This window comes from Cajanus cajan, chromosome 10 (genome assembly GCF_000230855.2).
Source record: "Cajanus cajan strain Asha chromosome 10, NIPB_CcT2T_4, whole genome shotgun sequence".
Taxonomy (NCBI): Eukaryota; Viridiplantae; Streptophyta; class Magnoliopsida; order Fabales; family Fabaceae; genus Cajanus; species Cajanus cajan.
Window position 1 is genome coordinate 22932120 of NC_138526.1, and position 14853 is coordinate 22946972.

At 37.6% G+C, this 14853-nt stretch overlaps 1 protein-coding gene across 1 annotated transcript; it reads right to left on the reverse strand.

Annotated features, from left to right (window-relative positions):
• Positions 1-4848: 4848 nt before the first annotated feature.
• LOC109806880 (uncharacterized) lies at positions 4849-5388 on the reverse strand. Its single transcript, XM_020369415.1, has one exon. The coding sequence runs from the start codon at positions 5386-5388 to the stop codon at positions 4849-4851; it is 540 nt and encodes a 179-aa protein (XP_020225004.1).
• Between the last annotated feature and the right edge of the window lie 9465 nt (positions 5389-14853).

Genomic DNA, 14853 nt, shown 5'->3' on the forward strand with positions numbered 1-14853 from the left:
TGCGACGTAGTTCACCCTGCCGAGGAATCCTCTAATTTCTTTCTCAGTTTTAGGAGGAGGCATTTCCATTATTGCCTTTACTTTATCGGGGTCCACCTCTATGCCTTTTTCACTGACGATGAACCCAAGAAGCTTACCCGACCGAACTCCGAAAGTACACTTAGCCGGGTTTAGCTTAAGCTGATACTTACGAAGCCGATTGAATAATTTTCTCAAATATTGGATGTGGTCCATTTCGTCTTTTGACTTTGCGATCATGTCATCCACGTATACTTCAATTTCTTTGTGGATCATATCGTGGAATAGAGTCACCATCGCTCGTTGGTAGGTGGCACCCGCATTTTTAAGTCCAAAAGGCATCACCCTGTAGCAGAAAGTTCCCCAGGGTGTAACGAAAGAAGTTTTCTCGCGGTCTTCTATATTCATCTTGATTTGATTATACCCCGAGTATCCATCCATAAAGGAATAGAGTGTGTTTGTGGCGGTGTGATCCACGAGTGTATCAATATGTGGCAAGGGAAAATCGTCCTTTGGGCTGGCACGATTCAAATCCCTATAATCAACACACACTCTAACCTTCCCATTCTTTTTGACGACTGGCACAATGTTAGCCAGCCATTCGGGATACTGGGATACAACCAAGAATCCCGCGTCCAATTGTTTTTCTACCTCCTCCTTAATCTTTAACGACCATTCGGGCTTGATTCGTCGAAGCTTTTGCTTAATAGGTCGAAACCCCTCTTTTAAGGGCAACTTGTGTTCGACAATGTTGGAGTCCAACCCGGGCATATCATGGTACGACCATGCAAATACGTCCTTGTATTCCCTCAATAATTGAATTAATTGCGTTTTTATTCCATCACTGATACGGGTCCCAATATTGACCTCTTTCAATTCTTGACCCTGCCCCAAATTCACGGTCTCCAATTCTTCTTGATTCGGTTGGAGTAGACGAGCTTCTTGATCTAGCAGTCTTTGCAGGTCCGGAGAGATGGTCCCCTCATCACTGTCCAACTCAACCCATTCACCCTCGGCTTTCGGATCCCGGTCAGAGCGAGCAATCATAGACATAATTATTTATTGGTTCTGTTTAGGTTTAGAGTTTATTAATATTAATGAGAGAGATAGAATAGAACAAAATGAGAGAATAATTGTGTGAAAAATGCCTTTTTATTGATATATGAGTGTAAAACTGTACAAAACCCTTTATTTACATGAAAAGGTCCTCATGATCTCGGGTACTGATCATGAGTCCCTAAAAGAAAAAAATGTGGAGGGGCCCTATCATGGCTTGCCCTTCTCTCTACTCCTGCTGCGGTAGAGGATTCTTGCTCACGTCGGGCGCCGTCGAATCGAAAGTGACCCACCCAGCGTCGATAAGGTCTTGGACCTTGTACTTGAGAGCTCGGCAGTTCTCCGTTGAGTGCCCCTGTGCCCCCGAATGGTATAGACATTTGTCTTGTGGATTGTACCAATCGGGGTAGGGTGGATTCACCTCCTTTGGTGGAATGTAAGCTATAAGGCGCGCCTCCACTAGCTTCGGCAGGAGATCGCTGTAAGTGGTCGGAAGTCTATCAAACTTCTTCACAGAGTTGTTTTGCGATTTGCCTGACTTCGAAGCGGAAGAAGACGGAGCAATGGTTACAGCGTTGACTCCTCCTTCTTTCTTCTTCCCAAAGGCCTTCTTAGCTTCATATGATTGGGAAGGTTTAGCCAGCTTCCCACTTTTAAGTCCTTGTTCCACCCTTTCTCCTATGGTGATGATGTCCGAGAAGAGTGTCGTTGTGTTCCCTATCATTTTATCGTAATAGGGACCAGTCAACGAATTGATGAATAAGGACACCGTCTCCTTATCCGACAGCGGGGGCTCTATCTGTGCCGCCAACTCCCTCCAACGTTGGGCGTACGCCTTGAAGGATTCATCGTTCTTTTTACTCAAGGCTTGAAGATCAGACCTATCGGGTGTTAGGTCGATGTTGTATTTGTAGCGCTTGAGGAAGGCGTCGGCCAACTGTCTCCATGTGTGTACTAGATTTCCATCTAGCTGCATATACCAGTTGAGTGCAGTTTCAGCTAAGCTCTCTTGAAAGTAGTGGATCAAGAGCTTTTCATTTGTGGCATATGCAGCCATCTTGCGACAGTACATGGTGAGATGACTTTTAGGGCAAGTCGATCCCACGTACTTTGGGAAATCTGGCATTTTAAATTTAGGAGGGAATTGAATGTCCCTCACCAAACACATGTCGGCGGCATCCTTAATGTCAAAGTCATGCCCCTCCATAGCCCTTAGCCGATCCTCGAGGGCATGGAATTGTTCCTTTGAGACCTCGGGCTCTTTTATTATAATTCCTGCCCCAAGGGGTACGGCGTTTGGAGGATCTTTTTCATGCTCTTCCTCCTCTCCCTCATGATGGGACCCATGATCACTATGATGAGAATCATGGATGTTGTGATGACGCATGAGTTCCATCATTTGCGCCATCTGCTCTTTAAGCTGTGAAAGCTCGGTTGTGAGCTTCTTGTTTTGCTCCTCCAATGCTTCCATTTTCTTGATTTTCCGTGCGCGCGTAAGGATAGAGAGATGACCAGCCACTTTCTAAAATGAATGTTTAGTTAGTTTATTTTATGGAATGAATACACTCTTTAACATGAGTTTGATAAACCTCCATCTTTAAGGCGCTGCCTTTTTAAGACGGAAGTTTACCACCCTTCTTTATCTATGATTTCTCCCCAACGGAGAATCTCTATAGTCATGGGTCTCTTTCACTCATGTCAAGAGGTATTGGTGATCCTAAAATGTATGTTTTCATGAGGATGCATGATGTCTTATTGGTAATGATGTACATGCTCCTCACTTTTATTATATTTTCACACATGGTCTTTCCTCTCATGTCATGGTTTTTTATGCATGGGGATTATTTTTAGACCTTATCACGAGGTTATTTATTAATGCACAAACAATGTCACATAACGAATGCACAAACAATTCACTCATCCACGAACAGTCACGAGCGAATTACGAGGTAGGGGTCTCCTGCAGAAAAGTGCATATTCAAGGAGGATCTAACTGTTCTCACTTGGTCAAAGGCCCCCAAGGTGCCCCCATTATAGGGACCCAATTCCTCTCGTCGTAGGTCGATGGAAAGCTCCAACGCACCGTCGGACTCAAGTTCATGGTTATCACCTTGAGTGATGCTTTTCGACAACGGTCTCATAGGCTCCTATAAACCCATCAACCGGCCGTACTAACATCCACTCCCTATGGATTACCACTCATGCCCCCGGGTATAGAGGGAACTGTTGTGTGCAAAGGTTTGTGTGCAATTTATTCCAAACAATTTGCGGAAATTTAAACAAACAACAGTTATTTAAAGCCAAATAGATAAACATGTTATCATACAAGTAAGGGGTAATGAAGTAATTTTAACTATTATTTGTTAAAAATAATCTGTCACTAAATGGGACTGACTCTCAAGGCTTCCCCAGTGGAGTCGCCATCTGTCGCCACCGGCCCGAAACGGGCTTTCGGCATTCGCGAAGGATGGTTGGACTCGTTTATTTGTTTAAAAATAGTGGATTGCTAGAATGACTTATTCTCAAACTGAGACCTCGTCAAACGAGCAATTTTATTAAAAGGCTCACTAATCCATATTAATCCCAAGCGGGACCCTCCATGGATTAGAGGTTTTCATAAAAGGAGGGTTCGTGGAGTCGCCACCAATGTTTTACTCAAAACATTGGAAAAAGGGATAAGGCAATTGATTTAAAAATCAACTTTGGCCACTACAACCAGAGTTGGGTAAGGGAGTCGGTTACGCGTGGGGAAGGTGTTAGCACCCCACAGCGCCCCTTTCGGGTTCCCTATGACAGATTATTTTCTAAAATAACAGCGTAAAATTACTAAATTACCCCTATTTATTCTAAACAATTACGAATTGACTATCTACATGATGACAGTTTAAATATGCACACAGAAAGTAGTAAAAGGAAGGATTAAAGGGAAACCTCTTGAAGCGTGCTTTTTATAAAAAATGAACTGGGAAGCGTTTTGGCGTTCCCTCGCTCTACAAGCCCGCTCCTCGCTCTCCTAGAACAAAATTTTAACTAAGGGAATCAAAAAGATTTCCCCTCGACTAGGTTCGATCCTCAAGCAAAATGGCTCGAGGCTCAAGAACTTCGTCGGATCAACTCTCCGAGTGATTTCTAGGGCAGAACACTGCTCAAAAACCCCAGAATACTCAAGGAGAGGGTTCAAACTATGTTGAAAAGTGTGGAATGACGTCCAATTGACGTCATATTTATAGGGAATAGGCGCAATACGGCCTACAGGGGCAATACGGCCGTATTGAAATTTTTGAACTTCAATACGGTCGTATTGAAGTTCAATACGGTCGTATTGAAGTTCAGAAATTTCAATACGCCCGTATTGAGTTCGCTGCGGTCGTATTGAAGTGTCAATACGGTCGTACTGACTTCAGTATGGCCGTATTGAAGCTTCAATACGGCCGTATTGAGTTCAGTACGGCCGTATTGGGCTTTTTCCCTCCACTTCTTTATTTTGAGCTATTCTAAGACCTCTGGACCTACAGAGAACCCTCCTAGGACCTTCGAGGAGTCCTTCTGGCTGATTATCCTTCAGTCTTCGAGAGTCTTCAAGCTTTATTTCTGACCCGGACAATTTTAGGGGTCTACAATCATAGAGTGGATCTTTCTTGATAAGAAGGATATCTCATCATCTGAGTCACATGTTTCTTCACTACAACTTTCAGCAGAAGCTTCTTCTGCCTTTAAGGCTTTTGAAGATGATGGTGTAGATTTAGTCTTTTGCACATTCAGTGCAATGGACTTCTATTTTCTTCCAGCGTCCTCTTGTTGTAGCTCCAGCTCATGAACTTTGAGTAGTCCTATGAGTTCTTCCAGCGAGAGCTTTTCGAGGTTCTTGGACGCTCTTAAGGCTGTAACTCGTGGTCTCCACTTCCTGGGTAAACTACGAAGTAACTTGTCAATATGATCAAAATTATCATAAGTTCTACCTAGGAAAGAGAATTCATTTACAATAGTTTGGAATCTTCCAAACATAGTTTGGATAGACTCGTTCTCCTCCATTTTAAAGAGTTCATACTTATGAGCCAACAAGCTTAGCTTGTTGCGTTTTACCTCCAAGGATCCCTCGTAGGTTAGAGCTAGGGTATCCCACATCTGCTTAGCACTCTTGAAGCTGTGTACTTTGGTGTACTCTTCCTCAAACAGAGCACACATGAGTGCATTTCGGGCTTTGGAGTTCAGCACAAATCTTTGATTTTGTTCTTCATTCCACCGTGCTTTAGGTATTTCATTGCCAGCCTCGTCAAGTGGAATGTAGTTTCCTTGTTCTACGACATCCCACATGTCTATATGACATGCGTCAAAGAATGTGATCATTCTTTGTTTCTAGTAGTTGCATTTGATTCCTCTAAAGAGAGGTGGGCGGTTCACTTCCTGTCCTTCGTTTTCCATCGATCGTTATGTACCCTTGTAGTGTTAGATGCTCAACCTAAGGGGTCAAGCTCTAATACCATTTGAAGTTAGCAAAAAACACACAGAAGGGGGGTTGAATGTGTGTGTGAATGAAGGAACTTTAAAAGCGTTTTCGCAAAAAGAATCTTTTTCGTCCAGTAAAAATATTCTTTTGAACACTTTAAAAATTGCAATGTTGGCTCAACAAAGGTATTTTGCGTCAGAAAGATTATCGTCTGCAAAAAAAATGTTTCTTAAAATACTAAGTTAAGCAAGAGTATTTTCGTTTAAAGATAGTTGCGGTGAAAATAAGTAGTGGACGAAATTTTCAATATGATATATCAGCTTAAACAAAGATTGCATTTGAGAAATAGATAGAAGGTGCAAAATATTTTATACTGGTTTGCTTGACTTGATCTATGTCCAGTCTCCTTCAACTGAAGGGTTCCACTAATAACAAGTGATTACAAGTATTATCAACCACTTCTAGTTCGTCAACTTCGCTCGTCAACACAAGTATTCTTAAACCACTTCTGGTTCCCCAAGTATTATCAACCACTCCTGGTTCTCCAACTTCACTCGTCAATACTAGTATTCTTAAACCACTTCTAGTTCTCCAAGTATTCTTTCAACTAGCGTTTTCAGGCTTTACAATAACTAAATGTTTTTGAGTGTGTATATAACTCTCACAGAAAGGATAGGATGGTTTCTACACCTGCTAAGGTATGCAACCTTAGTTTTTACAGAGATATGGATTTTGAGTGTGTGTATTACTCTCACAGAGAGGTAGGATAATTTCAACACTCACTAAGATAAGCTGTCTTAGATTTACACAAATATTCAAGACTGTACAAGAAAAGATGTAGGTTTGCTTTCAAGTTTGCTTTTGCTTATTGCTCGTTGCTTCTCTTCTCTTTTTTTTTCTTCTCTTCTTAAGTCTTGATATTTATAGCCACGTGATAGATCTGCCCATTGTTTGAATTTGAAATTCTCCGTTGAAGTAGAGCTTCCCGGTTGCGCAGATAGTAGTTCGTTCATTTCTATGTCTATCTTTCATTTAATGCATTTGATCTTGCATTAAATGTTTGCTTACTGAGTCTGTGTTACGTGAAGTCTTTTGCGTATTTTGTTCACTTTTATGTCTGACTTCAATCATAACCTAGGTATTTCTGTTCTCTTTCCGTCATTGTAACTGCAAAGACATTGTCTTTTTCTAAAAAGTAGGTGTACTGTCTCTAACACTCGCAGCTTTGACTTGTGGATACGCGCTTGTTTATCTTTCTTCTTTCTTCTCATAATTTTGATGACTTCGTTTGCTCTTCTATGAGTGTAGACGATATTTGATATCTCTTGTTGTGAATAGTCAACTTCAGACGCTTTTTAGCATTCTTCGTCTGCGTCTGTAAATGCATCTCAAATTTGAGTCTCCATTTGAGAAGTAGACTTTGACTTTTCCTTTTGTCTTGCTAATTGTGAAGATGGAAGAATTTAATTTTGTTTGGAACGTTTCTTCATCTTGTGTTATCTATCGTCTGATACTTTTGTTGACCTTTGACTGGTGGTACGCTTTGTCTTGTATGTATTGTATTTTCATCTAGCTTTTGATCATCTGATGTTTTGTACAGCTCAACCAGGCTTTGTTTGATTTGATCATAGTATGTGTAATAACACGTACTCTATTTTTCAGTTTTGCCTGTTCTTATATTTATTTGAAACACTAACACACATGTTAGAAATAATAATATGTATTATATTTGTCATGTTCAAAACCTTGTTGGGAGTTATTTCGTTTGACTTAACAGGCAAGGTCGAGTCATACTGGTTTAGAAGTAACAGTTCAAGTAAGACTTAAGGTTGGAGGCCAAATTCCCTAACTAAGTACTAGAAAGGACACAATATTCAGTGGGTAGTCAGCGGACTAATTCCATGTAAGCTTGTTAAGTCAGACGAAACAATTCCCAGAAAAGATTTAGAAAAGTTTTGAACATGACAAATATAATACATATTGTTATTACTAATCTATGTAGTAGTGTTTCAGATACGTATAAGAACAGGAAAAGCCGAAGCATGAAGCAGGGTCAAGCAAAACAAGGATCCGACAAAACAAGCCAAATAAAAGAAGAATCATGGCATATGTAATGAACACCAAACGAAGTTATGCCAAGAATAATCCAAAGCGAAATAGAAGAATTCAAAAACAAGAGCAAAACAAGAACCAAGACAAGGTGGACTCAAGCACCAAAGAAACATCAGACGAAACTTAATGGTCAATCATACATACTCAAACCAACAAAGCAATCATCAGTCGTTGGATAGTTCAAGACAAAAAAAGCATTCCAGACGAAATAAAAATTATTCATCCTCAAGACTGATCAAATGAAATGAAAAAGTCATAGTCTAAATCTTAGACAGAGACTCAATTTCTCAGACACAAAAGCAACATGATGAAAAGCGTCTAGATTCCACTAAGTCACAATGTAGAAGATCATACATCATCTTCAGTTATAAGAAACGCGCACGGAGTTATCAAAAATGCAAGAAAAAAATACAAGAGCGCAAATTCACAAGTCAAAGTTGCGTATGTTAGAGCAAGTACACCTAATTTTTAGAAAAGCAACGCCTTCGTAGCTATAATGACGGAAAAAGGACAAACATACCTAGGACATGATTGAAGTCAGAAATAAAAGGAGACAAATCATGTAAAAGACTTCATGTGAGACAAACTGAGCAAGCAAAGCCTTTAATGCAAAATCAAATGCATTAAATGAAGAAGATTTTTATAGCCATGAACGAACGCTTATCTGCACCAACGGAAAGCTCCGCCTCAACGAACACATTCAAATTCAAATAACGGGCAGATCCAAGACAAGGCTATAAATATCAAGACCTGGAAAGATAGAAAACTAAAGAGAGAAGCAACAAGCGATAAGCCAAAAACAAGCGTCACAAACAACCTTACCTCTCTTCTAGTGAAAAAGTTGAATGTCCGTGTAAAACTAAGATAGCTTATCTTAGGGAGTGTAGAAATCAGTTTATCCTCTCTGTGAGAGTTACATACACACTCTAAAGACATTCTTGTAAAACTAAGGTTGAAAACCTTAGTGAGTGTAGAAACCAGTTTATCCTTTTTGCGAGAGTCATATACACACTCAAAACAACTATTATCTGTAAATCCTGAAGAGGCTAGCAAAAGAATACTTGTGGAACCAGAAGTAGTTTAAGAATACTAGTTCAACAAGTGAAGTTGACGAACTAGGAGTGGTTAAGAATACTTGGGTAACCAGAAGTGATTTAAGAATACTAGAGTCTGTTAGTGAAGCAGACGAACCAGAAGTGGTTGAGAATACTTGTAATCCGTTGTGATTAGTGGAACCCTTCAATTGAAGGAGACTAGACGTAGCTCAGAATGAGTGAACCAATATAAAACTCTTTGCACTATTATTTAACTTAGAAACGTAGTTTCACTCATATTGACTCATCACTTTGAAAAACTTCGTCTGCCACTATATATCCTCTAAACAATATTTAGACGAACTCATATTTGTTTGACTGAGAAAATCATTTTCAAATAAGACGATAGAACTTTGGACGCATAGTTCCTTTTAATCAACCTTGCACTTTCCTTACACAATTGAAACATTATTTCCTAATGGAAAGTAACACCCTTGCGAAATTTTTTTTAAAATCCTTCATACACACACATTCAACCCCCCTTCTGTGTGTTTTTCACTAAACTTCAAAGCTTAGTTATGCATGCTAAGACCATGGTAGACTTATACCTAAGTTCTTCTATTCCTTTTAGGGATGCTAGACATTCCTAGTCTAAGTGGTGAAATATGAGAATCATTTTGTGTTGTGGATTGATATCCAAATTTTTTGTTGATCTAACAAGCCCCAAAAGATCAAGTTATTAAGTTGGTTTTGTATGGTCAACTGCTCCTTTCATTATAAGAGATCTCTTAGTTGAGATGCGTGATGACACATTGTGTTAATGTGTTGATAAGTTTTTGGGATTGCTTTTGTGGAGAGCTATTCCAACTTGTAGGCCCCATTTTGTAGATTCTAACAGATCTAAAAGGGACCATCCCAATTAGTTGCTAACTTTCCTTCCCTTGGACATTTTTTTGCTTCACCTTGTATTGTCCAAACAAATTCACCCTCATGGAATTCTTTTAGTTTAACCTTGGAATTAAATCTTCTTGTCATTGTCTATTTGCATGCTTCAACAACAATCCTAGTCTGGTCTCTACATTCTTCCATCAAATCAAGTTTGGCTCAAATCTCATCATTGTTGTGCTCTTCTTGGAAGTGTTCTAATCAGAATGAGAGTTCTCCCACCTCCACTAGTAGCATTGTGTTAGTGGCATAGGCTAAGTGAAAGGGGGTTTTGCGAGTGGTGGATTGTGGGGTGTAGCTATGTAGACACCCAATTTATTTCGGAGCCATACAAACAAGGAAATGGACTTCCCTTATTAAAGAAAAAGAGCTCCCAAGTATAGAAACAATATGACATGACATCAGAAGGCCTAAAGCCCAAACAAGCTAGTTTTAGTAGCCTAGAACGAGCTATTCCAAAACCAGAATGGTCCGTTCCCAATTTGGAATGGGCCATTCCTAAACTGGAACGGGCCATTCCTAAACTGGAATGGGTCGTTCCTAAACTGGAACGGGCCGTTCCAAGTTCCTAAAAAGGCCTAAAACCCTAGTTTGGAACGGGTCGTTCCAGCATAGTTTGTCATGAGTTAAATTACAATCCAGAATGGCCTGTTCTACTTCTAGAATGGGCCATTCCATATTCAAAATTTACTCTCAACAAACTAGTCTAGAACGGGCCGTGCCGAATCCAGAATGGCCCGTTTTGGCCTTTTCTGATATCTATAAATAATAGACTCAGACATTGTACTCAAGGCTAGAAAATTTCGTCCAAGACTCCTTAGAGCTTGAAAATTCTCTTTCTCTTTCCTCCTGTATTTCTTGAGATTTTGTGAGGAATATTATAGTGTGTTAGGTCGCCAAAAAGCACCTAAAAGTCTCCTCCTGTATTTAATTTCTTGATGTTATGAGCAATTTCAGTTTGGTTCAATTTGGTTTATTGTAATGATTGATAATGTTTTATGTTCTGAACAATTATCGATATGTTATGGTATGGTGTTTATCAATGAATTCTTATGTTGTGTTGAAAATTTTCATAGTTTACACTACTTGTATGGTTCTTATATATTGATTACATATTGAGTGCATGATACAAGTGGTTGTGTAATATGCAATATTTGATATTTCTCGAGTTTTGGGCTTTAAACTTGGTATAAAATTATTTTCGATGATGTCCAAAGGGGTAAAAAGGTATGTAATTGTTTTGTAGGTTGTAATTACAAAGTATTGAAGTAATAAGAGTACAAATATAAAAGAGTACAATTTAGTTTAAAAAGGATGAATCAAAACAAGTAAAATGAAGATTTGTCATCATCAAAAGGGGGAGTTTGTTGATCAAGCTCAAGATAAAGACATGGTCTTAGTTGGTTTTGATGATTATAAATAAGCTTTTTGAAAGATAAGAATGCAACTTATATTTTTTTTTTTGTGTTTTGAGCCTCTTGAAAGGAAAGAGTGCAAGTTGTATCTTGTTTATGTGTTTAAAGCTTTGTTGCTTGTGTGCTTTGTGCTTGATAAGTAACTTAGCCTTTTATCTATATCTAGATGATGATTGATGATTAAAATAAGTGTTAGAATTGATTTGTAAAGAGAATTGGTATGAAAAATTGAGATATTAAATTTTCACTTAAAATAATTGATTATCTTAAGTGATAATCAATTATTTTCTCTATTTTTCAGTAACCCGATGAGCAGTTTCTATAATAATCGATTATTCAACAAAATAATCAATGAAATTTGTAATAGTCTGATTTTCACAGATTGTACGAGGGCCCAAAGCCCAATAGGGGTGAGTTAGTAGCCTAGAACGGGCCGCTCCCAAATTGGAACGGGCCGTTCCAAAATACTAAAGTTGCCTACAAATCTTAGTTGGGAACGGGGCATTCCAAACTACAAAAAAGGCTTGTAACCCTAGTTGGGAATGGGCCATTCTGGTTTAAGAATGGGCCGTTCCAAATATGGACATTATGGGTTAAATGCAATCCCAGAACGGGCCGTTCTGGTTTGAGAACAGGCCGTTCTGGATATGAATTTTACACATGCCGTCAGAGTCCAAAACGGGCCGTTCTGGATTTGAAACGGGCCGTTCCAGCGACGCTTGATGCCTATAAATAAAGAGCTTTGACACTCCCAAAAAGTACACTTTTCAGTTCTGACTTCTTTCCTAACTCTTTTCTTCTACATTCTATTCTTTTCCTTCTACACTCTCTAAAGACCGAGGGGAACTTAGAGGAGGAGACCAAGGAGATCTCTGTTTTAGTTTCAGCTACTATTTATCCAGGTACGGGGAAAAATAGGATTATTTGTATGTATAGTTACATGAGGGAATTGGGTAGAGGAAGAGTCCATTAGAATTATGAGTAATTTTATAATTATTTCTATTTGAGGAATTGATGATCCTATTAGATTATGTATGTGTTGAGGATTAGAAATATATATTTAATTTGTAAGAATGATGATTTGGGAGAGAGAACAAAATTATAGAAAAGTGTCTGTAAGTTAGGTTTTGGAAAAATTGGATCATTTTGTTTGAGGAATTGATGATCCCATTAGATTCTATATGTATTAAGGATTAGATATATATTTAATTTGTAAAAATGATGATCTGAAGAGAGAACAAAATTGTAGAAAAGTGCCTATGAGTAGGTTTTGAAAAAATTGAGGGTTTTACCATTTAAGTAAGATTCTATTAAATTGGTGATTCAATTAAGTATTATATTAATTTATAAATATTATTGTTATATTATATGGTAAAAATTGATGATCTAGATGTGAATTTCTTGAGAGGTATGTGAACCATTATTTTGTTGGACTTATCTGTTGTGTGTATGTGATATGGAATTGAGCTATAAGGTGAGATGTTGTGATGAATGTGAATATGATTATGATTATGGTTCCTCACACTAATGACCAAGGATGGCACGACCCTTGGGTAAGTGATGCTACAAGGACGGCGTGACCTTGGCATGATGTGGGATGAGTGAGGCAATTAACACGTATCACTTATGTCAGATGTGGCGTAGCCTTGGCATAGGGTTAATTACAAGATTTGTGTGGATTGATTGTGATTGTGGTTCCTCACACTAATGACTAGGGATGGCACGACCCTTGGGTAAGTGATGCTACAAGGACGGCGTGACCTTGGCATGGTGTGGGATGAATGAGGCAATTAACCCGTATCACTTATGTCAGTTGTAGCGTGGCCTTGGCATAGTGTTAATTGTAAGATTTGTGTGGATTGTGATGGATTGATGTAATTGAGATGTGAAGATGATGAATGATTGATAAATTATGATATATATATAAATGCTTGTGAATATTTCATTAAGTAAGGAGTTATGATGAGATTATGTTGTGTTTTCCCTTGTGTGCTTTACATGTAGATATTTTCTTTTCTCATCGTGCAATTGTGGATGTTTTAGGTGAGGAAGATTTGGCTATGAGTGGCATCTAGAATGCCAACGGTTGAATTGTGGGTATGCTATGATATTGTGACATTGGGGCAGAGGATTTCTAGGACATGAATTTTTATATGGATTTGAAGTTGTACTTATTACTTTAAAAATAATTTGTAAACTCTTATGTTTCATTTTCTAATTTATTTATTTTCAATTATCTTGGATATTGAAGAATATTTATGAAGGTTTTTATGTGAACCCTTTTACCTATGTTGAAAATTTTATTTCCTTAGTCTATTTACATTATTACAATATATGTGTTGGGGGTAGTAAGAGTGTCACAAAATTGTTCTTGGTTGATTTCCAGATCTGCTACGAACAAAATAATCGATTATCCATGTAAATAATTGATTATTTTAGTTAGAAAACTTATATATATATATATATATATATATATATATATATATATCATTTTCACACTTAGAATAAAGAGACTTAAATCTTTGTGATATCTTTTTTGAAAATTCTCTTTGAGAAACATTTTTCTTTGCAAGAAGAGATTTCTTTAACCTCTGTGGTAACCTCAAGAAAGATTTCAAGGATTAATTTAATCATCATATTCATGGAGTGAAATGATAAGTTACATTGGTTAATTCACCTACTCTGATTTTTTTTATATATTAGGTGAATTATTCCTTAACTTAGTATTTGGTGTTTCTTAGGTCTCTTAAGAAAGGAAAATCTTGTAGTGGGGTGCTACAAGTAATTGCTTCTTGGGGTGCAAGAAGTAGTTTCTTTAATAATGTAGAAGTGTATTGCATGTGGTATTTGTGATTGTAAAAACTTCTAATATTAAAGATTGGTGAAAATTTTCAATTGGGTTGATTGAGGATTGGATGTAGGTCACAAGTGGATGTGGCTGAACCAATATATATTGGTTGTGCATTTTTCTCTCTACCTACACTTGATTTTACATTCTTGCAATTCAATTTCTATGCTTGTTGTTATGTGTTGTGTGGCATAAACATTGCATATAGAATTGAGTACATTTAGACTTGTATTGAAATTCGAACTTAGTATCCTATATACAACTATAAATCAATATACTTTGGAAAATTTTAGAATTTTTTTAAGCCAAGAAAGTTGCACAATAAATTTTTAAATAACCAATTCACCTCCCCTTTTGGTTTGACTATCTTTTCTAACACTTTCAACTTGGATGATATCCACCAGCAGCTTGTTAGTGTTACAAAGTCATGCTCGAGTACTCCAATATCATGGAACCCAACATGTGGTCCATATTGAAGTTTCCAAACCAAGAAGACCCATAGGATCTTATATTAAAAGATCCTTAATGTGACCTTTCTAAAGTAATATTGAATTTTGTACTCGTAAAACTCAATTTTATGCATATGATCTTTATCTCATACAAGGATGCTCATATACAATTCACAATGTCTCAAAAGTAATCTTATTAACTCGCAACTCGTGCTTGCCTCAATAATTTTAATTTTTTTTATCAAAACTTATGGGATTTGGTTTCTATATTGTCACATGATTTAAATTAGATGAAGGAATTATACTTAACACTGAACTATTTAAACTGATATATCATAAATTGAAGAAAAGAAATCAAATAAAAAAGAACATAAAGAGTCATAAATTTAGGGTGAGTACCCAACAAAAAGGTATCTCACGATCTTTACAATTTGTTTTTAGGGTTTTGACATCATCAAAAGGCGGGAGATTGTTGAGTTAAAATCATACTTTTAATAATGAAAACCTTAAGTCATAAATTCTAAGGTTG